This window comes from Abrus precatorius, unplaced genomic scaffold, assembly GCF_003935025.1.
Source record: "Abrus precatorius isolate BTA unplaced genomic scaffold, Abrus_2018 Scaffold7, whole genome shotgun sequence".
NCBI lineage: Eukaryota > Viridiplantae > Streptophyta > Magnoliopsida > Fabales > Fabaceae > Abrus > Abrus precatorius.
In genome coordinates, this window is record NW_020874417.1 from 16,491,447 (window position 1) to 16,518,301 (window position 26,855).

The 26,855-nt window shown below is 33.5% G+C and overlaps 1 protein-coding gene across 2 annotated transcripts; it reads right to left on the bottom strand.

Annotated features, from left to right (window-relative positions):
- Positions 1-3,822: 3,822 nt before the first annotated feature.
- Positions 3,823-11,058, bottom strand: LOC113873759 (cellulose synthase A catalytic subunit 2 [UDP-forming]). 2 transcript variants are annotated; one of them, XM_027512059.1, is made up of 15 exons: positions 10,461-10,541; positions 10,289-10,309; positions 9,555-9,744; positions 9,225-9,460; positions 8,961-9,063; positions 8,681-8,861; positions 8,115-8,381; positions 7,633-7,978; positions 7,408-7,545; positions 6,934-7,059; positions 6,626-6,838; positions 6,260-6,533; positions 5,972-6,168; positions 5,515-5,865; positions 3,823-4,898 (listed from the first exon to the last, which is right to left on the bottom strand). In XM_027512059.1, exons 1-15 carry the CDS (start codon positions 10,539-10,541, stop codon positions 4,311-4,313), a joined length of 3,312 nt encoding a protein of 1,103 aa, XP_027367860.1. In that variant the 3' UTR covers positions 3,823-4,310. The 2 variants fall into 2 exon arrangements, with proteins under 2 accessions (XP_027367860.1, XP_027367859.1); XM_027512058.1 differs by lacking the exon at positions 10,289-10,309 and having other exon boundaries at positions 9,555-9,750; positions 10,461-11,058.
- Between the last annotated feature and the right edge of the window lie 15,797 nt (positions 11,059-26,855).

The following is a 26,855-nucleotide window of genomic DNA, read 5'->3' on the forward strand; positions in this document are numbered from 1 at the left end:
TTCAGCAGGTTTGACCTACAGGTGCTTCTGACGTGGAAGATAGTAAACGAGGGGTGAGTCTGTTCGGTGCTGCATCTCTTATATACGGTCAAATCACAAACAAATTTTGTCACCAAGAGGGATTGCGTACTGAGTAACACTTGTAAGGAAAATGAGTTTTGTTATAATCCATTATGTTGTGAAATTTATACGGTTCATTCTATCATTATTTCACCTGTGTTCCCTGTCATTGGATTAAGTTAATTATGTCGTTTTCAATCATGGGTTTTACTAATAGAGGCGATGAACAAATAGATGTGATGCTGATATGTAGCTACAAATCTATGCTGTGATTTTATCCTTGGCTGGTGTTTTTCCAGTGATCTAACCGCAGTTCCCATGGTGAAAGCAGACAGCGAAGACTTGCAGCAAGTTTCGGGATTGTTCATTTCATTAATCCTTTCTCGACTTGGCTTGATAATTTTTTAAAAGTTGATTAGCGTTTTTCATTTATAGTTAATTATAAAGGCTTTATTAGTTAAATCAGTGTGAATGATTGTTAATAGACGATTGAATTAAAACATATTGAACAAAGTTGTCTTTTTGGCTTGTCAAATTACTTCGTCATGTCTATGACCTTTTTCCGTTTGGTGATATTACATTTTTAACAATATAAACATTTCCCACATTATAATCATTGTCACGATAGAAGTCTAAACTAATAGTAATCACTTCACTTTACAATATAACTAAGCACGAAAATTTTGATCAATATTTTTCTTTCGCTACAATAATTTTGTGTATAGATCAACCGACTAATCAGCGATGAGTCATCCGGTGGTTCGTGTTCGTGTTTGGAAGCTAACATTTTGTGGTTTGACCCTTCTGGGGTGTGTTCAACTGTGGTACTTTTCTTTTTTATAAAAAGTTTTATAGAACATCTTCTCGGGGTTATAAGTGTGAGAATTCTCTCTTAAAATACGATATGTTGAAGTAGAGATTTTTTTTAGCAGCATTGCTAAACAGTATGAAGAATGTCAGTACAAAAATTTTATAGATTCAAAATTAGCCAATCAGGATAAGAGTTTGTGTGAATAAAAGGAAAATAAAATATTAATAAATAATTAGCAGCTAATCAAGTTTTAGAATCATGCTATAAAAAATCGTATTCGCACCAAAAATATTTTCATTTTTTTAATGATGTTTTGTCATACATATCAATAGTGGAATTTAACTTAAAATCACATGTTTGAAGGCTTGTTTGCAACGCTTAGAAATAATCACTTAAATTTTGAATTTTTCCTTAAAAAAATTAGCAAATAAATGATTATTTCTTCAAAATAAACTAAACTAAAAACGCACAAAAACTACTTTCCTAGTTCCTGCTTCAGGTTTGGATTCTAAATATTTTATCTTACCCTTACCTTCTCATTTCTCAGGCTCTAACCCTTGTATCGTTGCAAGCATTAATGGGGCTTGTGGACAAGTATATATTCACGAGAGAGCGATATTTTCTCTGCTTCCTTGTTGGGAACATCTCAATATCATTCCCAAAAATTTCTTGCATTTTGGCCATTATAATATCACATGGCCTTTGATCAACCTCTTCTTCATCATTGCTTCTGTTCCTCTTGCTGCCTCTAACATCGTTGCTCTTCTCTTCGTCGCTGAGTTGCATAAGGTTATGTGCAGCGTCCACGTCAGACTCAGTCATCAAGCTATGATCCTCCATCACCTTGCTCTTACGCCAAGAACAAGAAGAAGAACAACAAGAAGAAGGTGCTTCTGCCATCAGCTTTTCGTTAACACTTGAACCCACTTAAGATATGATTCTTCCTCTTCACTATGCGTGTGTTCTCTTCAGCTCAACAAACGTTATTATTATAGTTACGTGCTTAGCGTAATAGCGTCGAACGTGTTTTGTGGAGAACGAGACAAGACAGAAACTACGAGGTTGGTTCTATGAAGCTAGGTCGAATATTGTGTTGCTCTCTTTTGACAAAAACGAGTTCATGACCGTGGGATTGATCTTAAAATCTCGCATTTGACATATTGGTCCGCAATCTCACGGGTATTAATTAATAGCAAATCTTTTAAAGTGTTTTTCGTATGAATGCACCAAAAGTCCAAACGGATTGGGATTTTACTATTATGTTATGATTGCCTCATAAATTGAATTATATAGAAGACCTGGTATATCAGCTTGAGTAGACCCAAGTCATGGAAACGGCCACGTATGATTTTTTTGTTGCTTTGTGTAGAAAGTGGAACACACCTTGATAGTGATAGGTGGAATTCCCAGTCATCTTTTATTTATACAATTTTGTTTTTATTTTTTGTCGAGAAAGAGTCTACTTTCTGACCCTCGTGGAAAACTTCAAATTTGTTCAAGTTTGTATATATAAGCTCCTGAATATGTTTCTTTGGCCGCTTTCCCTTTGATGGTTTCCTCTTAGTCCAAGCTCTTAATTAGAACAATGAATGGTTCAGAATGTAGAACTGTTCACCATATATATTAATTAATGAAATAAATATTTTATAATATAAAATAGGAAATTCTATTTAATAAACAGTTTATGATCTTAAAATTTGAGACTACTATAAAAGGCCCTTAAGACAACTCGTGTTAATATTAAAGTAATTTGTGCCATAAATTAAATAACCTAAAAATTTAAGTTGTATGACAGACACACGATTATGAATATTTTTATACTAATTTGTCTCTTTGCATTCAGATTGTACTTAAACTAACAATTTAAAATTCTTTTGGCAGTTATTTATTTTCTATCTTTCTCAAGTTTGAAAGGTTGTTTTATGTGTGAAAAAAAAGTTCTGAAGAGAATATTTATTTTGGAAAGATGGAAAAAATAGGAAAAGTGGAAGAGCTATAAAACTGGTCAGTTTTTTGGGTGTCTGAACCCTTATTTGACAAAGTAAGCTTATTTTCCTTATATATAAAAGGACAGAAGGGAAAAAGATACTCCGCAATGACATTAGTACTGAAAAAGATCTCAACCATTAAAATTAATAATTTATTATTTAGAAAATCATAAACATAATAATAGACGCTTATGATTGAAACTAAATCGGATGGAATGAGGAAACTCATTATAGATTAGAGAATTCAAATATAGAGAAAACTTAAATGCAATAGCATAAGTACTATTGATATTGTTCGAACTAATTGATAGTGTTCAATTAGAATCGAAGTTTTGCTAAAATAATTTGTATAATAAAAATCAGCATTAAAGATCAGCATAACAATATTATAGATAACCAGTGCACATTAGTAAAGTGAAATTTCAACTCAAAGAAGAATAGCACCACAGTAATACACCAAAGTTTATCTTGTATATAATTAGACAACCTTTAATTTATCAACAAGGCTCTCCTTTTTCTTTTTTTTTTCTTTCCGGTTTCCTCTCACGCGCTTTCCTTAAGAATAAGGTATAATAGTTGGCTTACGCAAGTGATATAGCTTGGGACGTGGAAGCAAAGCAATTGTGTACATATTGTCACGGCACGTTTCCTCAGTAATCCTTTTCAATTTCCATGTGAGAAGTCCCATGTGACACCAAAAAAAATTTACAGACTGTATATGTTAAGAACTAAGACTCAAAGATAGCAATAAAGCAATAGCCTCGATTAGAAATGTAATGAAATCCACTATATTTTTTCTCATTCTTATACCGTAGGATTTTCCTTTTATTTAAGAAAGCTTTTTTCCTGATATAGAAAACCTGACTCACCAAGTAACACACCCGAAACAATTTTTTTTTTCTAATTAATATCTGTTCAAATGAGAGAAAGCAGCAATGTGCAGGAACAGTCTGCACAAGATTGAATCGACCCAAAAGTTGGCGAGTGTTAAATAATAACCATAAAAAGAAACATATGGGGAACAGGAATATCCACAGCTGATGGTATTACAAATGAGGAAAATAGCGAATGTCCCCATCTCAAAGGTTTAAACAAGAACAAGAACCATACCTTCAAATATGACAACTAATGCTTGAGACTGCAGATCCCCTCATTTTGAAGAGGGAATAATTTATCATTCAATGCCTTTCTTATAAGAATACATGAAACTGGAAAAAGAATAGAACACTACAACCCACAGAAATATAATCAAAGAATAAATGAAGAACCCCTATTACAAGGTAACACAATGTGTAAGCTTCCCCCACCCCTTCCCCTTCCTCTGTATCTACACACCCGAAAAATACAACTTTCCATCCAAAAATTCATGCAACTTGGTGAAGCGCGCCGTGTTGAACACGTTGCTTCTTCGACATGCGGTGTAGCTGAAAAGCACCTTCAGCTTTCTTTATTCAAGACTCATCACAATTCAATCCACAAATTTCTAACACAGGTCCATCTCTTGACACAAAAGGGTTGATTCTGACCCACATGAGAGTCAAGATGGAGGCCAGCAGGATTGACCAAACCAATATAATGGTTGGCATCCTATCTTGTTTCCCAAGCAACCCCTTAAGGAAGGGGTAGAGATGGATGATGACCCACAAGGCAAAGAATAATCTACCAAAGAGAGGTCCCCATGAATCATAACCATTGTTGATGGCATCTGAGACCCCAACAACCACCCCAACAATATTTATAATTAGTAAAGTAGTTGGAGGTATTAAGAGTGACGTCCACTTGAAGATATACAGCTCTGAGAATTCTCCATCGTCTGCTGCTTTTGAGGTAACAGTGAAATTTGTATTCACACCAGCCAACACCTTCAGCAGACCCTGGAAAAGGGCAAAAAGATGTGAAGAAACTCCTCCAATCACCCAAAATTGTTCATTCCTCCACCAATCGTCTATGGTAACACCGCCCCATTGCATCTCAAGAATGCCGGTTGCTGCAATGGATATGAAGAGGGCCATGAACACAAGACTTGCATAGTTGCTAATCTGCGTTTAAGATAGAAAATTGGATGTTAGTACCAAAGTCTACACCTTTTGCTTTTATTATTTCAAGTAAAATCCAGATGATTAAAGGGACACAAATGATGCAGTAACATGCAATCCCAATAACCTTCAAAATAGATTCAAGATGGTAAAATCCACTGCAATGAGTATCTAATTGCTCGAAACCATTTTCATTCTAGCTTTTCCACACATAGCATTATATGGATTTAGGAGGGGGAAAATGTGTCGTAACCAGTAAATAGAAAATCAAAGGCAAAGATCATGATAAAATCCATGCATATATATATAACAAATTACTAAAATCTATTGACCTGATTTTCAAGTAAACTGTCATAACTCCTCATTATTACCTCTAAAGTGCACCCTATCACTCTAGAAAAATCAAACCTTGGAATAATTCTTTCCAAAAATTACTACTCCTAAGATGGTAAATAAAATATTAAATTCACCATTTACCAAAAATCCATCTGACCGGTCAAAAATGATTCTTGACAACTCAAATACAACATTTACTTGTTTTTAAATTCCTTAGTTGAAGGGAAAGTATAAAAGGAATTTCTTTTCACTGAGACCTAAAGCATAATGCAAATAAGCGTACCTCAGGTACAATAAATTTTCCGGTCAGCAGGCATATGGCTGGAAGAGTACAGTAGACAAGCAATGGGAGGGAAGTCCAGGGATATACGACTGAGTTTATGTAGGAAAACCGTTCCAACAACTTCAAACCGCCACCATAGCCATACCAGATTGGACAATGTCTGCTGAAAAAAATCTCGACAGACCCAAGGGCCCACCGGAGAACTTGGTGCAGACGATCTGAAAGGTTGATAGGTGCCGACCCCTTGAATGCAGGCCGCTTTGGGATGCAATACACAGACCGCCAACCATGGCAATGCATTTTAAATCCAGTCAAGATATCCTCTGTCACAGAACCATATATCCACCCCACCTGGTAATAAGCCAAAAATTATGAGCAGAAGAAAGAAATGCAAGAACAAGAATACCAAGTTTTCAAAAAGAATTGACAAAAAGAAATTGCTTCCTTTGATGCTTACTTCTTTTCCCCATTCAGTTTTGTCTTCATAACCACAACTGATGACTTGGATGGCTTCTTTTAAAAGTGATGCAGGACTCACGCCCTGTGGAACTCCACCATTTTCCAAAAGTGAGGAGGCTACAAACACTGGAGACTGTCCAAACCTCTTCTCCAACTTCGTTTGGGTCAAAATGGATGACTTCTCATTGTTGGATACTGAAAACAATATTAAGTACTGTTAACAAGGAAATTTCTCAGAGAAAGTGCTTTGATTTGTAAAGACAGCCACTTGGCCCAATATTCTAACCTTCATTCCCTGCCTCAATATTCTCAAGTGCATGTATCTGCTTTGATGCTTCACTGTGCTTCACCTTCCTCTTTTTCTCCTTCTTAGTGTTGCCATTCTTTTTCTTTCTAGAGCCACAACACAGGCAGCACCACTTTGGCCAACAGTTACAAGTTTTGCTTGGCGGCTTCTTCTTTGCAGGTGCATCATATCCATAAAGAGCATGCCTTCTGAAAACACATCCAGTTCCGACGTATATTGGACCTTGAATACCATCCAATCCTTTCATGTTGATCTGTTTTCAATTGGGGAGTTAGTATTCGTCATAATAAAGAACAGAAAGAAAAACACAAAAACACGTGAAGAACGGCAAAGCAAAAAACTTACATCGAAAAACACAACATTTCTGTTTGAGTATCTATCATGTCGATCGATTCCATCAAATCTTTGAGGAAATTGCACATAGCAAACCTTTTTCCCAAGTTGAGGGTCCATCATAAAACACATGGCTTCTCTAAGAGCCTTGCTATTGTTAATGTAGTGATCACAATCAACATTCAGAAGATAAGGTGCGTTTGTGATAATTGCTGAGGCCCGTACCTTCAGATATTTATTATCATTACAAACACAAGTTATTTAAGGTCACCAGATAATCAGTTGAACCTGAACCAAGATAAAAGAGATTTGATACTTACCAGAGCATTCATTGCCCCAGCCTTTTTGTGGTGATCAAAGCCTGGTCTCTTTTCTCGAGAGACATAGACCAAGCGAGGTAGTTCATTTCCTTCAACATCACGAACACCATCCTGTCCAAGGAAGACCTGTAAAGTACAAAAAGAATGTCATTGTTTCTAACTTCGACAGTTAAATGTGACAACTAGGATAAAAATCATCTAGCCAAAAGCAGGTGGGAAGCAAAAGCAAGTGTATTTGCAAAGTGAGATAGCTTGCGTTACATAATGCAAATTAGTTTGAACATCAGGCAAAGGAATTTGTTTACAAGTGTACAGGGGGAGTAAAACACCACCAGACAACTTTTTAAAAGCTTTAAAAGAAACTAAAATATTGTTCATTGAGCAGAAAACACTAAATAAAATCATCTCACGAGAAGCCCATCACCATCTGCAAAAACTAATTTTGGTATCTGTGAAACTGACATATCCTCTCACCTGAATCATGCCAGGATGATCCCTCACATTGTTTCCAGGCCAAGGAGTTCCATCTTGCATGGTCCATCCATCTTCAGGAACTTTTTGTGCTGTTGCCACCAAACTGTTAATCCTCACCTTAAATTCTTCGTAATCCCTCTGTGAAGCCAAAAAGAAAACCATTAGCATAGTGCACAAGTACCAAATTACATAAAAAGAAAAACTGCAAGCAGAGAAAGTTGAAACCTTCATTGCTCTCCTTTCCCTGACAAATGCCGGATGTACTTTATTTTTCAGATAGTCCATCTTCTGACCAAAATACCATTCTGGGGCTCGGGGCTCAATATTGTATTTCTTACAAAATGGAACCCATCTCCTAGCAAATTCAGATGTCTCGGAAAGTGCTTCAAAAGTAAGCATAGCAGCACCATCGTCTGAGACATAGCATGCAACCTTATCAACTGGATAATCAACAGCAAGGATTGATAGAACAGTGTTTGCTGTAATCAGTGGAGGTTCCTTCATGGGATCAACAGTACTGACAAATATGTCTACACTGGACAATTCAGATGGCTTCCCTTCTTTTTCATATCTGCAGCCATGTAAAAAGCCAATGTTGAGCAACATACTAGGATTTTGGGCATGAAAAGTACAATGAGATATACTGGACATATAATTGGGTGCAGAACAAATGCAAGTCAAGAAACAAAAAACACCAGATATGTTACCTAAGTGATAGACGATCAAGGTATGTTTCTCGCTGTATTGGGTACCATTTTGGAAACTGATCCATTATCCATGATACAGCAAACCATATTTCACAGATGACTGACGTCAACCACAAGCCATATGCATCATTAACCGGGTGGAGAATTCTATAATGGAAAAAAAGCCCAAGGATTACGAGCCGGAGTACTATAATCATTCTATAAGGATTTATCTTGCTCGAAGGGATGGGTAGTTTCCGAGAGAGTGGCTGCCTGCCTTCGTCCATCCTGATATAATATATTGATAAAAAAATGTTGATAAACTAACCAAAAATATACGGCAGACAATTAGAGAAATATAAAGAATAAAACACATTTGGTTGGCTAATATGTGTGCATGCATGATGCACCGGCAACTATCTATATACAATTAAGTTGATTTCAAGCGATCAGGTCTTAAATGTAGTCCTTATGCAAAATGGTTTTGCCCTGATGTTATAGTGTGACGCTCCCATATCCACTCCAATCATGGAGAATAAAAAATAACTTAAAGGGGAAAAATACGGAAAATGGAGTAGGAAATTTACATGGGTAAATCAGCGTCCTCAAAATCATCACCAAAATTTCCATCATTATTGCCTTCATGCTTCACCACCTGAAGTTTGTCACCCTGCCTTTTCTTCCATTCCTCCATCCGGTCTTTCCAAGCCACACTTCCATACCCGTACACTGCAATGTCTTTCTTGGGTACCATTGGTCTGGGTTGCACTGTGACAAGAGAAATACCAAGGTGACAATATATACGGTACAGATAATAAGAGATGTAAAAACGCAGATTGTAGAAATACACAACTGTGCAGAACTTACATGGAATTGATGGATCACTATAAGGCATGGGATGGACTCTGTTCCCATGATTCGTATGTGGTGGAATTATTAGAGCATGTCTATCGGATGATATCTCGGGATCCTATGAATAATATAAAAGTATTATGTTAGGACAAGAGTTGTCAGCACGAAGCAACGCACATACGAACAACAACAGCCAAGTCTTATCTCACTAGGATGAAGTAACGCACATATTGACGCAAAATCAGACTTGTCAAAAAGGGAAATTTGAAGATACACTACCTCCTCCCCATAAGTCAGGAGTGGGATTTCAGAATTAAGAGGAGGTGAGCCATGTTCCAAGTTTGCAGGGATGCCAGATACGTTAGCATTAGAGCCACGCCCGGTGTTAAGGCGTCCATAAAACAGTGATTCTGACATTGGCTGTGGGCCCAAACCATCGGCATCCCCATAATCAAACTCATTGTCCAAATCATCGGTATCATCTTCCTCTTCGTCGCCTTCAACCCTTGGACTACCTGCAATTCATTCATTGATAAAACCATAAGAAAATGTCTACAACACAAGCAAGCTAAAACAGTAAAAAACAAATGAATCCACAATCAATCTCACCTTTGATGCGTTTGTATCTGGTCTTACACTGAGGGCAGGCCTGATTCCCCTCTCGCCGTTCATACTCATAGCAAGGCCGGCAAACGGGGAAAGCACACTCATTGCAGGCAACAAAGGGTTCCCCATCCACAGTAACCTCAATCTCATCCCCACAAATCTGACATATCTGCCCACTCAGTTCTCGGACAGACTTAATCTGAGAAAAACCAAAGCAAGAAAACCAAGATTGAAGCGTTATTAGCACCTGATTCACAATTCTTTTAAGAAACTAAACGATTCAACTTCCCCACAAGGTTCCACACTAATCAAATCATACCCTATAAAAAAATTACAAATCAAAGTTCCACAGGCAAGGAAAGTGACAAATTCACTCACACACTCCTCGTCGATCTTCTCAAGGCTAATCGCAAGCAAACCATAACACACATCAACATCAAATCGTCCAATATGAGACAAAATAACCAGCAATTGTTCCAGCCTCACTAGTCAACTATTCTTCTACTAATATCACTAGCTAAACCACACATTACAAGCACATACGTTAATGCATTGTAGACAATTGAACACACTCCAGAAGGGTTAAACCTCAAACATCCATACCACAATCAATTAAATCTGAACTTCAGAAGCCTATCTCCCGGAGAAACCAAAAACCAAAACTCCAATTTAGAAGAGCAAAAGCTCACAACCCATTTTTGTTCACAACATAACATAACCCCTCCCAAACTAATAACGAAAAAAGGCAACCACAGAAGCTGAAACAAAATGCAAAACTGTTAAATTTAAGAAACCACCGACAGATAATAAAGTGAAAACCCCAAAACTAAAAAAGAACACTTTTGGCGGAGAAGAAGAGATCAACAGGAAAAAAAAAACATAGATTTTGGAGAGAGAAAGAGAAGTTACCCTTCCATTCTCATCGGCATTGATGAGCACAAACTCGTTCCTGTTGTGGGAACCAGCAACAAGTCGACCTCCGGTGTGCATCACTGAAACTGACACTCACAAAAAAATAACTTGTTCTAAGAGTTGCAACTCTTCTTCTTCTTCCTTTCACAAGAAGAAGAAGATCCACTCTTGCATTGCCCAACAGCACCACACCACACCCACATAAAAGCTAAAACCAAAAACGGATCCAAAATCACAACTTTCCTCAATACACGTAATTTGCAATTGCGGGCCAAAATAAATATAAATAAAAATACAATTTTTTTTAGAAAGAGACTTTGATTCCTTTAGAAGGTAGCCACCGACGGCTGGTCCTAATCTATGGCAATGCTTTGAGAGAGAAAGTGGTACAACACAAATAAGAAGGAGAGAGAGAGAGAGAGAGAGAAGAAGCTAAGACGCGTAAGAGAGAAGGAGATACAATACAATAAGGGTTGGGGGGACAGAGAGACAGAGAGATCGAGGGAAAAAGCAACGAAAACTGAGATTATTAAAAAGGGGGAAAAAACTAATAAAACCAAACATCAAAATTATAAAATTTTAAAATATATAAGAAATGAACAAGTTAGGAGTTAGGAGTGAGAGTTAGTAAAGAGTGAGGTGGGAGGTGGGACCCAGCTTGCGGTGGTGGCGATGGCTGTGACCCACCGGAGTTTGGTGAATAATGATAAAGCAAATTCAATACCTCTTTTTTCTTTTTCCGGTATATTTCTATTATTATTATTAATCTATTTTGTATTCAAAATGGAAAATGTGAGAGAGAAAAGGGATAAATTTCCGTCGGCAGAGGGGGTTTTGTTTTAGGATCCTGTTGCTGTCTTAAAATTGGAAAATCTTGCCACACTTCTACACTTTCCTGTTGTTATTATCTAAAAGTTAATCAGTGTACTAAAAATTTAAATAAAGAAATATTATTAATGTGCTCTATACAATTTATAATAAATTTAATGGATTTTTAATTAGCATTTTTGGTATATTAGTTAACGGAATCTGATTAATTATTAGTATTATTTGTGAGTGGGGTCCAGCAACAGCAGGGTTAGGATTCAGTGGCACTTGTGAGATTGGAAGAGAAACTACAAAGAAAGAGAGAAAAAGCTAAGAACTGGCAAGTAGGATCAGCTCACGCGGCCTATATTGTCTTTAAAACGTCAATTTCTCTCTCTCTACGCTTATACTCGCTAGTGTATTTACGCTCTTCTTTTTGTTTTTTTATGATATTCATTGAAAATTAAGATTAAAATGTTTACTTTTTAATTATATCGTATGTTTTAAAATAAGATTAATAAGATATTAATTAATATGATAAAAAAAATATTCACATTGTTATGGTTTACGATCATTTTCCAAATCCTAACACATTGTTATGCACATGAAATCAGAAATTGCTGATAGCTTATTGGGGTATTTATGGTACATCTTTATTGTTGACATTTTCTGCTAGTAGTTTTAATTTGCTTTGTTTTGGTGCTTCAATAATTAAAGAAAAACAACATAAGAGAGAAGGTAGGAACGACTTGCATTAATTGAAGTATTGAACTATTTCGGTGCAACATTGAGACATTTTTTGAGAAACAGAAAATTGTCAGGTGCTGATTTATTGGAGATGATCATATATGCTTCTGTAATGCAGGAAATTTCACAAATGTTATTGGGTTTTCATTCAATCCCCTCAACAAATTCATCACAGCTTTGAAAAATCCGAGGATGACACTGAAGAACGGCAGCGGGAGTTTATAATAAATATGAATTTTTTATGTTGTTTTTTAGTATTTATTTAACTAATAAATATAGTAAACTTACCCTATAGACCTATTATCACACTTTCTTCTTATATAAATTTTATTATATAAGAGATTTAAGCTAAAATAAATGAGATAAGATAATAAAAATATATTTAATCTATCGTTTTAATATGCATTAAATATAGAATAGACTAAAGTATATATTTTCTATCTTATTGTTGTTATTAAACAGGCCAAAATCTACGAGAATCACAACCGTCCAATTAAATAATACTAGAAATTATTCTTGTTATTTATTTTCTGATATGACTAGTATAACATCAAATCACCAAGTATGCACATGAAAAAAAAATGTAGAAAATATTTCCACGCCAAACAACATTAATAAAATCATGTTCTGAATACGTAGTCTCAACTCATTTCGATCAAGTTTAACTTCAACTATTGACTAATTCTATCAGAATATTACTATTTATTTTGTTCTTGCTTGGGCAATGGATCGTGCTTCATCTACTTAATCTGTGCTTCGTCAACCTGACTAACTTACATTTACTGCTGATTAATACTTTTGAGACGATGAGCATGAGACATATAAAGTATAAATCATTGACCAAGAATAAATATTACATCACAGCAAGTCATAGAATGCTAGAAATTCTAATAAAATGAAGCATGCCAATAGTTTATTAGCCCTAATATTAATATGCCATCACGACAAGAAGAACACGTTACTTTTAAACATAATGCGGTAGATAAATGGTATCTGCTGGTGGGGCGGGTCAGAACAAAACTTACTCACTGCAACTTGACAAAAAAAAATAAAAAGAAAAAGACCCGAAAACTAAAGATTTAGGAAGATGTTTAAAAAAACAAAAAAGAATGGTACAAGAACTTTGATAAGCAAATTGAGTAATCCATAAGGCAGTAAAATCATAAGGCCCTATTCAGAGCTGTGTGTGCGAGAAGGGTTAGATCCGTATATTCAATTGACTTTGGGTCCACTCACTTAATTCTTAACTGTTCTCTGTTCTCTGTTCTCATGTCCATAAAACCAATAAGATTGTTGGGTAAATAATTTCCAGCTGTGCATGTTGACTATGGATTTTTTTGTCACATTATTATAATGGCAAGGAGAGAGTTAGAAATTTAAACAAAAATAATCATATGGATTTAGTTTAGTATAACAACATGCTTTGACTGTGGAGCAGTGTATTTACTTTCACATGAACAAATAAAATTAATAGAATAAATAATGAACGTTTTGTTTTATTAGAATAATATTTACGACTTTGATGCCACATGAGCAGCGTCCCCTGTCGGTGCCTATATTTTAATTGAATATTAAAATAAAAAGTCGTTTTCGTCAATTTATGAAAGCTAGTCCACGTCACCCTAAACAACTGTGATCTTCATTTCCATATGATTGATTGCCTTCCTATTTGCCCCATTAACTTCTATTATCTACTTTTATTTTATCGCCAATTATATGCATCAGACTATACACCGTATTTTAACACTTTTTCTTCTTTTTTTCTTTTTTCTTTTCGATCCAACACTTTAGGCTAAAAGGTTAAAATAATATATTTTTAAAAATAAATTATCAAAATAAATTAAAATTCAAACAATTTTTCTGTCTGGGGTAAATTTTTGCCAACTCAGCATTAATTTCGTATAAAAGTCAGACAAAACTAATTTTTATTTTTTTTATTTAAGCATTTCGTCTAAGAGTGAGGCGAAATTATCAAAATAATGACATGTGTCCCGTATTTAAAAATAAATAAACAAAAAGTTTTGAATTTAATTTTGGCGCTCGCTGACACGTGGACCAATGGTATAATTTCGTCTCTGATTCAGGCACCGCAAATTATACCATTAGTCCACGTGTCGGCGGAGTGAACAGGCACCGCAAATCGTCTTCTCCTTCTTCCGCCCGTCTGGTTTGATGTGGAAGCCATTACCATTTGTTTGAGCAATTTTTGAGAGAGGAAGTGGTTATTTTCTTAATCCATTACAGATCTGTGATTTCATCCATTTTGATTGTTGATTTGGACTATTCTTGGACCGGAAGTCTGAGAAATTTGGGAAAACTGCAAACGTTTGCCAGAGAAGAAAGGTCTGGGTAGTGGAGAGACGCCATTGCACAAACTGCCAGCATTTTTGGGGTTCTCGTCTGCGGAAAAAGTGTGGTTGGCTGGGAAAATCGGCAGCAGGTTAGTTTTATTTTTTTGTAAGTAATTTAATTTTTTATAATTCAAATTTATTTGATTAGAAAAATATAGATACAGTAGTTTAGATTAAAGATTGATTTTAATTTAATTTAGTAATTCTGTAGAAACATAAAAACAATCTTAATTTGTAAATAAAATAAAATTTTACATGTAAAATTATCATAATAATTTGAGGTGTAAATTGAAAAATAAATAAAAATAAAATAAATAAATTAGATTAAATTGTTGAATAATATTTAGAATAGAAAAATAAAAATAGTTGTATAAAATTGGTTAATTAATAATATAATAAATGATGTTTAGAATACATAAAAATTTCGTTTTTTAATATTAAATAATATGAAAAAATGTAAAATGATAACTCAATTTATGAATAAAAAACAGTAATAGATAATTAAAAAAAATGATAAAAGTAAAAAAATAAATGTATTATAATTGACTATATATTAAATTATATTTAAATTCTACTATTAAATATTTAAGATTAGAAATAATATAAAAATAAATAATGTAATGACTATTAATTAATTATGATGAAATTGTTTTATTTACTTATGTAAATAAAATGTTTAACAAAAATAAATTTAAATATATAATTTAATTTATGATAAAATAACAATTTTAGTTAGTGAAATAAAATTTTTAGATTGATATTAATTATTTGAGAATAAAAAATGTTGTCATATAATATAATTTTCAATAAAATAAAAAAGTTAGTAATCTTAAATTATGTCATTAGTTGAAAAAATATATAGTAAACTTAAAGTAATTAGTTATGAAAAAATAAAAGGAAAAAATAAATCTCATTTATAAAGGTCATTCATATATTTAGGACTAAGATTTGATTTAGATATTTAATGTAAAAAAATACAATTAATTGAGAAATGTTAAAATATATGCAAATAGAAACTTTATTTACAAATTTTTTTAAAATTAAGTGTGAATAATTAAAATTGATATTCTTTAGGAGACAATGTTATTAATTTTGTTGTATAATTAATGTTTAAATTTTACTTTTTGACCATGTTGTTTTCCTGAAGATGGCTTCATCTTCAGGACAGAATAGGATTATTCATCCAGGACCAGAGAATCCTTTATTATTACGCTTACAGAATATTCACGTGTCTGAACATATTTGGGATGGTCGTGAACATCTCATTTTGAAGGTTAGGAAGAGTCAGTTTATTCCAGCTGGTTTGGATGGTGTTCCACAGGAGATCCTTCCACATTTGGAGCTTGCGGGATTTACTGGGATTGCTCATGTATGTCAATTTCCATTAGACCTGCCGTTGATCACTGCATTAGTAGAGAGATGGAGGCCAGAGACACACACTTTTCACTTGCCTCAAGGTGAGTGTACGATCACTTTGCAAGATATATCCGTGTTGTTAGGGTTACGAATTGATGGAAGACCTGTGATAGCACCTATTGGAGGTAATTATGTTGATATTGTTGAGGACAGTCTAGGGATTAGACCATCACGTGATGCTTTTGTTGGTAGCTTCCTGAAGATGAGTTGGTTAGACCAACATTTTACCCATGTCGCGATGTATGCACAGAATCCTTTACAGATCACCCGGTTTGCTAGGGCTTACATGTTGCGGTTGATTGGGGGTTTTATGTTGAGCGATCACTCCAGTAGTAGAGTGTCAGTGCGGTACTTACCTCTAGTAGAGGACTTTGCTGTTACTGGTGAATATAGTTGGGGATCTGCAGTATTGGCCGTATTGTATAGAGAGTTATGTATGGCCACCAACATTGATCGGCATGGTTTAGGTGGATTAGCTGCTTTACTTGTCATGTGGGCATGGGATAGGTTTCCATTTCTAGCTCATGATAATCCCCCCCACACACGACTCCATCTTCCATATGCTAGCAGGTAATAGTAAGACTCATTTTGAATTACTTTTATTAACATAAATTTGGTACTAACATTAGCTTAATTTTTTGTGCAGGTGGTTGGCAAACCAAAGAAATAGAAAAGGGAGGAAGGACATATGTTATTATAGATATAAATTTGACATGCTTAGTCGTGAAGAGGTAAACCTTTCTGATTGATTTTGATATGAAAGTATAGTTAAATTGTGATTTTTTTTTATCATTTATGAAAACTAACATTAATATTTTATCCTTTTTTACAGATAATTTGGCAACCATATTCGGTTGATTTGATTAATTCGTTACCACCTATATGTTATGAGGGGATGGAACTGTGGAGGGTCGTAGTCCCTTTGATATGTTTTCAGGTGTGTGAGTGGCACCAACCAGATCGAGTAATGCGTCAATTTGGTATGTCCCAACATATACCTCGTGCCCCATTCCAGCCAGATGCACTACATGACTTCACACTACGAGGGAAGACATCAGAGAATTGGCAAGAGAAGCTTAGGGATGTCTTTGACATTTGGGAGAGAAGGAGAGATTGGGTCATGACTAATGACCCCCAGATTGGTCAGCTAAGTTCTAACTCTGAGTATATGCGGTGGTATAAAGCTCACACTAGACGTTGGATGACAAGAGAAGCAGCTATCTCATCATTACTTGTAAGTGTAATCAACACACAGTTATATCATTATTATTATGTTGTGTGGTGTTGATTTGTTATGCTATTGTGTTGTAGGGTGATGGTCTTGAGAGAGCCCACTATTTGATGACTGATGGCCATGATAATTTCACTTTCGATGAAATGCGAGACTTATGTCAGTCTATGCTAGTGTTGAAGAATGATTTGAATCGCATTATGGAGCCTATTTCTTCATCCGACCCTCCGATACAGAGTGGCAATACTGAGGATCCAGTTATAAATCTCAGTCAACCTAGGGACTGTAAGGAAGGCAGGGGATTACAGTGTAGATGGACTGAGGTTCAAGCAACGGAATGGTCTCTTCCTCCCATACCTAAGCGACCTGATGGAGTCTTCTACGTTCCTTCACAGTTTCCCTTCCACACACAGCATGTCACCCCACCTACATATTTTCACTCATCTCAGGCCACCCAACATCTGCCACAGACCCCTCCATCACAATTCATCAGCACAGAGTGTTATATCTCATGCCCATCACCATTCATCACTCTGCCTCCCTATGATCCTTCTACTCTGACACCACCACCACCAGAACCAGGTTTTGCTACTGGGACCTCATATGATACCCCCCATATAGTCATGTAATTGATTTGAATGCCGACTTCGAAGCAGCCTTAGATGTTCCACCTGTAGAGGTACGTCGTAACCCATATCGTGGAGCCAGAGATCGGCCTAGGGAGTGTATATTGACCCCACATCAACCTGACCAGCCACACCAAGATTGACCTTGACAACACTGAGACCACTACTTGTACATATATATTATGTAATCGGAAGAATGTTTCTATGACATATTTTACTGCGTTTAAATTTTATCATCGTTGGACTTCATATATAACCATGCTGATATATAACCATAACGACAAAAAACACATGAAAAACGACGATGATAAATAACATTATACACCATACGATTTCATACATCAAGGGCTCCATACTACTGGTTAGGCGATATAGAAGTACATTGACGCATATTGTGACCAATTTGATGACAATTACTACATCTTTGTCTATTTTGTGACTCAACCCAATCCATTTCATTCCTAATTCTAGTTGATTTTGGTCTTCCTTTACTTCTGATTCTCTCTTCATCAGGAACTAACTTCCACTCACTATCTGTGGGTACATTACTGTTATTTCCCAAGGGGAACCATTGTGACGAATATGCATTGACGACATTTTGTACAGAGTAAACTTCATCAACATATTGCCAAAAAGTCAATACTTACCGATACACAAGCGGCAATTACATGTGAACATGGAAATCGATATGCTTGAAATCTCCCACATTCACAGTATCTTCTACACAGAACAACAGTCCACTTGTTTCCACCCCTTTGTGTAATAGGATTGAAGGCCTCTTCAACATCAAATATTGTTCTTTCTACATCATATCGTCTGACTTGATGTGAAGATGCTTCTTCTTGATTCTTCTGCATTTTGTACAGCAGTTTTGAACAAAACTTCTTACCAGCATTCAGATCATTCAAGGCATCCTCTCCACGCTTCACAAAATATTCAACCAAGCGTCCATAAGTCCATTTGACCAGAGCAGTTATAGGTAAGTTTCTTGCTCCCTTTAAAACCTTGTTAACAGCCTCTGACAAATTCGTAGTCATGTGCCCATAACGACGTCCATCGTCGTCGTGACTCAAAGCCCATTTATCCTTCAATATGTTGTCGATCCACCTCTCAATTTCTGGTGATTCATTGCGAAATCTTCCCAACTTCTCTTCGAATACAATCTTCGAAGGTATATACGCTGCAAATAACGATTATTCAATCATAACTTGAAAATTAAACTTTGTCATAAGCTAAGAGAACAACAAAATTAAAAATAGAGTCATCATACCTAATTTCGTCAGCTATTTTTTCAAATCAATGTTCTTGAATCTATGATTGAAATTGCTTGCTATATGACGAATGCAATAAACATGATATGCATTAGGAGGTTGTCAACCAATATGTGAGTTTACTACAGCACTTTTGATGCTTTGATGTCAATCAGATATTAAACATAAACCAGCCCTTCTCATCACATGCATACGAATCATTGCCAAAAACCATTCCCACGCTGACAGAGTCTCTCCTTCAACAATTGCAAAAGCAATTGGTAGGACACAATTATTCTCATCTTGTGTAGTTGCAATCAACAATGTGTGACGATACTTACCATACAAAAATGTTCCATCTACCTGAACAATTGGTTTGCAATAGTTGAATGCTTCCTTACATTGATGAAAACACCAAAACAATCGCTCAAATACTCTAAATCTGTTATCTTGTTGATGCCCAACAACAAATGGTTTTGTTTCAATCTTATAAACAGACCCTGGAGCATGAAATTGCATGTACTCTAACCATCTTGGCAAGGTAGCATATGATTCATCCCAGTCACCAAATATTCTTACAATTGCCTTCTGTTTTGCCTTCCAAGCCTTCTTGTATGAAATTTTATATCCAAATTGGCTTGTCATCCTTTCTTGAATTAAACTTATAGGCAATGATGGTTCAAGATTTACCATACCTACATAACAAAAAACAAAACAGGTTAGTCCCTTTATTGTCAAAAGCCTTCATGAAATAACATTTAATGGAAAACTTACCAATGATGCATGAACAAATCAAATCTAAATCTAGCTTGGTATGATCTTGAGATATTGTTGGGTTGAGATACGTATGCTTACCCCCACACCTTGTTATTTTCCACTTTGTTGCATTTTTAAGCAATGATGCTCTTATTCTCCAAGGACAACCATTGTTATGGTTTAAACACCTCACATACAACTTTGTTGGTTTTGACTCAACAACATAATAACTTTGATGTATTTTCATTGCATGTTGTTTTAAGGCATTTTTCACTTCCTCTTTCGATTCAAATAATAAACCCACATGTAACGCATCTTCAATAACCCATGAATTGTCATCACTAATTTCTTCTGCTTCAATTTCTTGGTCTGGGTGGTCCCAATTAATATAATTGTAGTGTGAGCTTATATTCCAAAAAGGTATTTCACCTACAACTATATATAAACAGTAAATATTCATCCATAAAAAATAATTTATTTAATCAATATACTCTATAAATAATACCTCCAACACTTTCTTGTTGTAAATTTAAATTTGAATCAAAATCACCATCTACATTTGTGTTCGATGAGCTGTCTAACGGAATATGTCCTTCATCAATATCATCATAATCACTATTGACTTCATCTTCATCTCCATAACTGCATAATTCTGCACATCCTTCAAAATACATACACTTATTCAATATGTGTAGTCACTAAAAATAAAAAAAAAATTAAAATTATAGTTTAATTTATACCTTCTATAATATTTATATTTGTCATTTCCATAAGGTTAGGCGGTGACATTGATAAGCTTAAGTTCAACATATTTGACCCACCTCTTGAACTCTCACCAAATGCAATCTCCACATATAATTCAATAACAATTATAATACTTTGTTGTTGATACGCACTAATCATACAATCAATGTCTTCATCATCACAAATATCCAATGCAGTATATTGTTTAGCACTTGAATCAACCATAAAATGAGAAATTATTCTAGCTATGGAATTATTATTACTAAGATTCAACTTGTCATGAATCTTTTTTTTTAAATTCATAAAACTTATCCCTCTTTTTATCTTTATCATTTTTTTGTTACCTTCAAATGTCACACCTTCGTTTCCAACAACAATTTTTCCATTCCAATATACAATAATAATAATTTCACTCATCCTGCATTTATAAAAAACAAAAATAAATATCAATAAACAATTTAACTATACTTATTAATATAAATAATAAATTATTAAATCTTTATTAACATACACAAACATATTACAACATTTATATCATTTTATATTATAAATAATTTAATAGTTTATATACATATTTCACATATATAAAATAAATTCTTACAACAAATATAACATCATTTTTATTTATTACACAAGTTAATATTGACTATCTCCTAACTTTTATATTTTTTTAATAACATTTAAATAATTACATTTTCATTTTAACATTCATACTAATATATTTACTAAATATTCATAAATTTTAACTATCTTTATTTATTTTATTAATTAAAAAATTATAATTTTAATAAAATATTAATAACAAAAAAAGCCATAAAATATCTAAACTTTACTAACCTGGAGAAGAAGTCTTGGAAAGTTTGGATACACTTCAGCACTTGAATTTTGTTGCCCATGTGCATACATAATATACTAAATGGCATGCTGGATTTTTGGGGGCAACAACGGACGAGGGACCTGGGAGTAATTGAGCAGATTGTGGCACGTTGCACAATCTTATGGTTTCGTCGAAGGTTGAGATGATTTGGACGTGATTTCGTTCAATTTCAAGACGAAATTAACAAGATTGGACCACGTGTCAATATCCAGTAGTTTCGTCCAAAACTCAGATGAATTTACCTACATACGGACACGTGTCAACATCCTACAATTACGTCTCACTGGTAGATGAAATTAACAGACTGTTTTGTCTCACTCTTATACGAAATGCTTAAATAAAAAAAATATAAATTAGTTTTGTCTGACTTTTATACGAAACTAATGCTGAGTTAGTAAAAATTTACCCCAAACAGGAAAATTGTTTGAATTTTAATTTATTTTAGTAATTTGTTTTTAAAAATATATTATTTTAATCTTTTAGCCCAACACTTTATGCTTATTTCCCAACAAATTACCATCACACTGTCCCTAATCCTGTCAACTCATACCCGTCCTTTTGAACTCACCGCAACTATTATATATAAAATAAAGAAATAAATTATTAAAAATAAATTATTAGAAAAATTATGTTTAAAAAGATAAATTTATAAAAATATATATATATTCAATAAAACAAATAATTATCTAAAGTAAATAAAAGTGATATATTATATATGTAAATAATTTATGACAAAATTTGAGTGAAAATTTAATTTTTATATACAAACATAATATAAATAATACAAATTTATTATAAATTTAGTTTGATTAAACACTAAATTAAATAAAGTTGTAATATAAAATACAGCTTTTTTATTTTTTCTTCATAAGTTTAATAATTTAACAAAAAACTATATCAATTTTGAATAGTGCTGCTAGGCATAGAATAATTTAATACAAATTGCAAAGAAATTAATCTTTGCACGAAAGCAATTGCTTATCCGATTTCTAAGATGACATTAAAACTAATGAGGAGACATCATTATAAATAATATTTTAAATTTATAAAATATGAATATAAATAACATATTTGTAAAAGTAAAATATCTTAATATTTTTTCATTTCTTTCATTTTGTTATTTGTCAAGTTAAGAAGATATACATAAATTAAGAAATATAATTAATATTGATTTATTATAACTTTTAATATATTTATATTAAAATTTATAATAAATTAAATATTAATTATATTTCAAGACTGCATATCCTTGAATCAAGACCCCTTTCATTTTTAGGCAAGTAAATTTTCTTCTAACTTATAAGGTGACGTTTCCTGTCATTTAACGACTCAAATAAATTTTTTACAAATATTGATCTCATAACAAATGGAGCTAGGAATGGTGAGAAATTGCATCACATAGGAAGGAATGCTCAGGATTGAGTAAGCGTAACCCTACCTGCTAGGGATAAAGATTTTATTTCCTAAAGAGATAATTTCTTCCTAACCTTATCAATGAGAAAAGAGAATTGGTTCTTATTGGGTTTCTTTGTATCAATAGGGATGCCAAGGTAAGTCCCAATCTAACTACAAGTTGTGATACCTAAGTAATCCAAGATAGAATTCCTAATAGATATGTCAGTGTTTTTAGAGAAAAAAAAATAGAGGACTTCCCATTATTTATTTTCAAACCAGAGGCAGCACAAAAAGCACTTAAAATCTATTTTATTATACCTGCTTGGTTAAGGCTAACTTGAGCAACTAAAATAATGTCATCCGCAAAGAAAAGATGAAAATTTTTAAGGCCAACATGACTAAAGGAAAAAGGAATTTAGTCATTACTCAGAACTTTATCTTTAACTAAATGGGCAAGTTTTTTTATACAGAGCACAAAAATGTAAGAGAGAGAGGGTCCCCTTGACAAATACTCCTGATTGGAAAGAAAGAATCAGTTATCTCACCATTCCAATTGATTAACATGGAAAGGGAAGATATGCAGTAATGAATTAAATTTTTCATCTTAAGGGGAGAGGTTTATTTCTTACAAAGTATTAATAATAAAACTCCATCTAAGTTTGTCATATATTTTCTCAAAATCTAACTTAATAATTATGAAATTGTTTCTATTTTTAAGAGAGTTATAAGAATGGTTTAATTTTTGAAGAATGAGGGCATTATCAATGCCTTGTCTACTAGGTATAAAGCTAGTTTGATTAGCTGAAATAATGTGAGGCAGGAAGACTCTTAATCTATTAGCCACTATTTTAGTGATCAGTTTGTAACTAACATTACATAAGAAAATGGGTCTGAAATTGCTAATGTATTCCTGTTTATCCATCTTGAGAATAAGAGAAATATTAGTTTCATTTACTTCCCTAATTCAACTAGGATTTTGAAAAATATCAAGAGCAAATCTGAGAACAAAGGAATCAAGGAAGTCCTACTGATTTTTGTAAAAAAGGACATGGATTCCATCAGGCCCAGGAGCTTTAAAATTTCCAGTAGAAAAAAAAAGAAGCCTTAACCTCATTCAAAGAAAAGGGGAACAATAGACTAAGCTTATCACATTCCTTTAAAGGGGGAAAGGAACTGGTAGTGGTCAGATAAGAGCCAGAGGAATCAGGGTCAAAGTAAAAAATCTTTAAAGTCACCACCATAGATTTCAAATTAAAGAGATCATATTCCCAATTACCATCCGCATCCTTTAAAGACTCAATAACATTTTTATTTCTCCTAAGAACAGTCGCTTTATGAAAAAATTATGTATTCATATTCTCTAGTTTTATCCATTTGGACTTGTAGTGGTGGAACCAGTATGCCTCCTCTAGGTCCAGAATATGTTAGTATTCAAACCAAAGCGTACATTTTCATTAGGTTACATAAAAAGGGATTCTCCATAGAGATAGGTTTGTAGGAGATGCCCTTAATTCTACTCAAAATTCGTTTCTTTCTAAAAAAAAATACTATCAAAAGTTGACTGATTCTAATAAAAGATGTTATCTTTGAATATTTGGATGTTTTTTCTCTAGACACTAGAGGTAATCCAAGATTTCTTTACCTGATTGGGGAAGTCTGGGTGAGAGATCCAAGAGGCTAGGAACTTAAAAAGCTTAACAGGCTTCATAATTGTATTATTAGACCTAATTCTAAGCCAGAGATCACTATGGTCAGATTTAGAAATAGGGATATAGGTGATTGAGCTATTAAGAGAAAGGGAAGTCCAATCATCATTGGCTATAGCCCTGCCCAGCCTCTCTTTTAGGCAACTCCTATGCCAAGCAAAAAGGTTACCCTTGTAGCCCAAATCATATAGGTTACATCTATTTAAACAATCAACAAATTGTTTCCTATTCAGGTGGTTAACAAAGTTGCCATCACAATTTTTCCAATCATACATAACAAAGTTGAAGTCCTTAGCTAAGCACCAAGGACTGTAGACATCATTATTGAAGTCCATTAACTATTTCTAACAATCAAGGCTAGTTTTACTATGTGGACTAGCTTAAATAGAAGATAAGACCCAATCAGACTGCCTAAACTTACTAATTTTAAGGTGAAAAGTAAAATTAGTTTTTAGGATAATAGTGGCTCTAATCTTTCTAGTGTTCCAACAAACTCAAATACCCTTAGAGAAACTCATAGCATCCACTTTTACTTAACTATCCAAGTTAATTTTTTTTAATAATTTTGTCTGCCTTATCTAGACTAAATTTGGATTCAAATAAAGGAAATCTATATTATAATTTCTAATTAAATCATTAACTAACCTAACAAAAGTTCTATTTTTGGTGCTCCTACAATTTTAGAAAAAGTAGTTCATTAAAAGAGATGAGAAATTTAAAGAACATCCTTAAAATGTTGGTCTTATGCAAAGGTATAGTCCAAAGACATAGGATTTCTTAAAGAGCCTATAGGGTCTGTCACTAACAGACCTAGAAATTAGGCCAGTATCCAGCTAAGAGAGGTTATTAGGAGGTTCTCCTAATTGTGAGGACAAGACTTTGTAAAGGACTCTCCCACTAAGTCTTGAATAAAGTGACTATTCCCTAAACCTTGTTCTATAATTCTCATTAATTGAAAAACATCCTCTTAGCTAGTGTTAGCAGGGTTACTAATGGAAGTATCAGGAGAAAATTGGTTTCTGCTTATAGGGTCAACACCAAGTTCACCCCATTGATCTCTATCTTACTTTTCAATATAGATTTGAGTGATTTTTTTGTAGTAGGTTGAGGATTATGATTAGGTATACTCTTGCTAAATTGCTTAGATTTAAGGAAACCAGCCTCACTCTTGAATTCTACACAGTTTCTACCACTAATGGGTTCCATATCCCTGTTATCAGTGGGGGAATCCTTACTAGGGCTATCATTAGAGTTACCCAAGATGTCAAACTTAGACTATGTTTGGACTTTCTTACTTTTACTAGTTTTGGAAGAGTTACTATTATGTCTGAATTAACCATAATTTTTTTTACGAGGCTTTTTCACTAGCATCCAAGAGCCAAATCTTTCTTGCTCATCCCTAGAATTTTCCTCACAATTTCATGAGTACTACCCCTTGGCTTGGACTTCTATGTTACTAGGATCAACAACTCTCATAGTATTAGGACTATTAGGGACAGAGTTATTTTCAATAGTTTCTTGTGATGGCTACACACTTTCCTTACAAGACTCTACCTTGTGTCCATATTTCCCACAATGAAAATAGATCAAGTGAAGCCCCTTATACACTTCACTTTGAACTCTTGAACCTAGGACCTTTAAAGATGGAATCAAATTTTTATTAATATTTATTTCAATACAGAGCCTAGCAAATTCATCTCTAAAAATCAAGGAGGTATGAAGATATAATTTTTAACATAATTCTTAGGCAGCACCAACCTCCAGAGAAATTTTTCGTTATAAAGTTTTAGGGGCAAATCGGAGACATAGACCCACACAACTATCTTTCTAAGGCAGAAATCTTGAGGCCTAAGTAAAGACCTTTACTTCTGAACTAAGAGATAGTGATCTAATATTAACTAAATACTCTCAAAGAGGACATGTTTGTAGTATTCAACTTTCAAATTATTGGTATTATTTGATTATAAGTAGGTCAAATATTTAAATATTATATAATTTTAAATAATTAATTTAAAAAAATAAAATTATGTTAATAACTAAAAACTTATTATCTAATGACAGTTCACATTATATATATATATATATATAAACTATATTACCAAAAAATTTAATATTTACTAAACAATTAAAAACATAAGTATTACTTTGACATGTGTTAATATCATTTTTTAAAAAAATAATAATAATTTCAATGTCTATATTAATAAATAATGCATCGTATTAATGTTTATATATTGATAATGTATTAATTTTATATTATTAACAAAAATTTAAAATATTCATATAAACAATTTATTTTCGATTACAAAAAACTATACTAACACAGTTATTTTAATATTGAGTTATTAATAAATGATAACTTTTTTATAGTTAGAATCAAAATTTGGTGCATGTATTTCTATGATTAATTTTTTATATTAGTTGAAATTATGTTTTAATTTTTTTTAATATTTAGATCAGAGATAATATTTAAATATAACTTTTTA

Bases quoted from the DNA above. Each gene is read 5' to 3' on its own strand.
- LOC113873759 (XM_027512059.1), bottom strand. From the start codon at position 10,541: ATGCACACCGGAGGTCGACTTGTTGCTGGTTCCCACAACAGGAACGAG. The intron at 9,064-9,224 runs GTAGTGTATCTT...TATTATTCATAG, and splicing joins TCCTGACTTATGGGGAGGAG to GATCCCGAGATATCATCCGA. The intron at 6,534-6,625 runs GTAAGTTTTTTG...AATTGAAAACAG, and splicing joins GAAATGTTGTGTTTTTCGAT to ATCAACATGAAAGGATTGGA.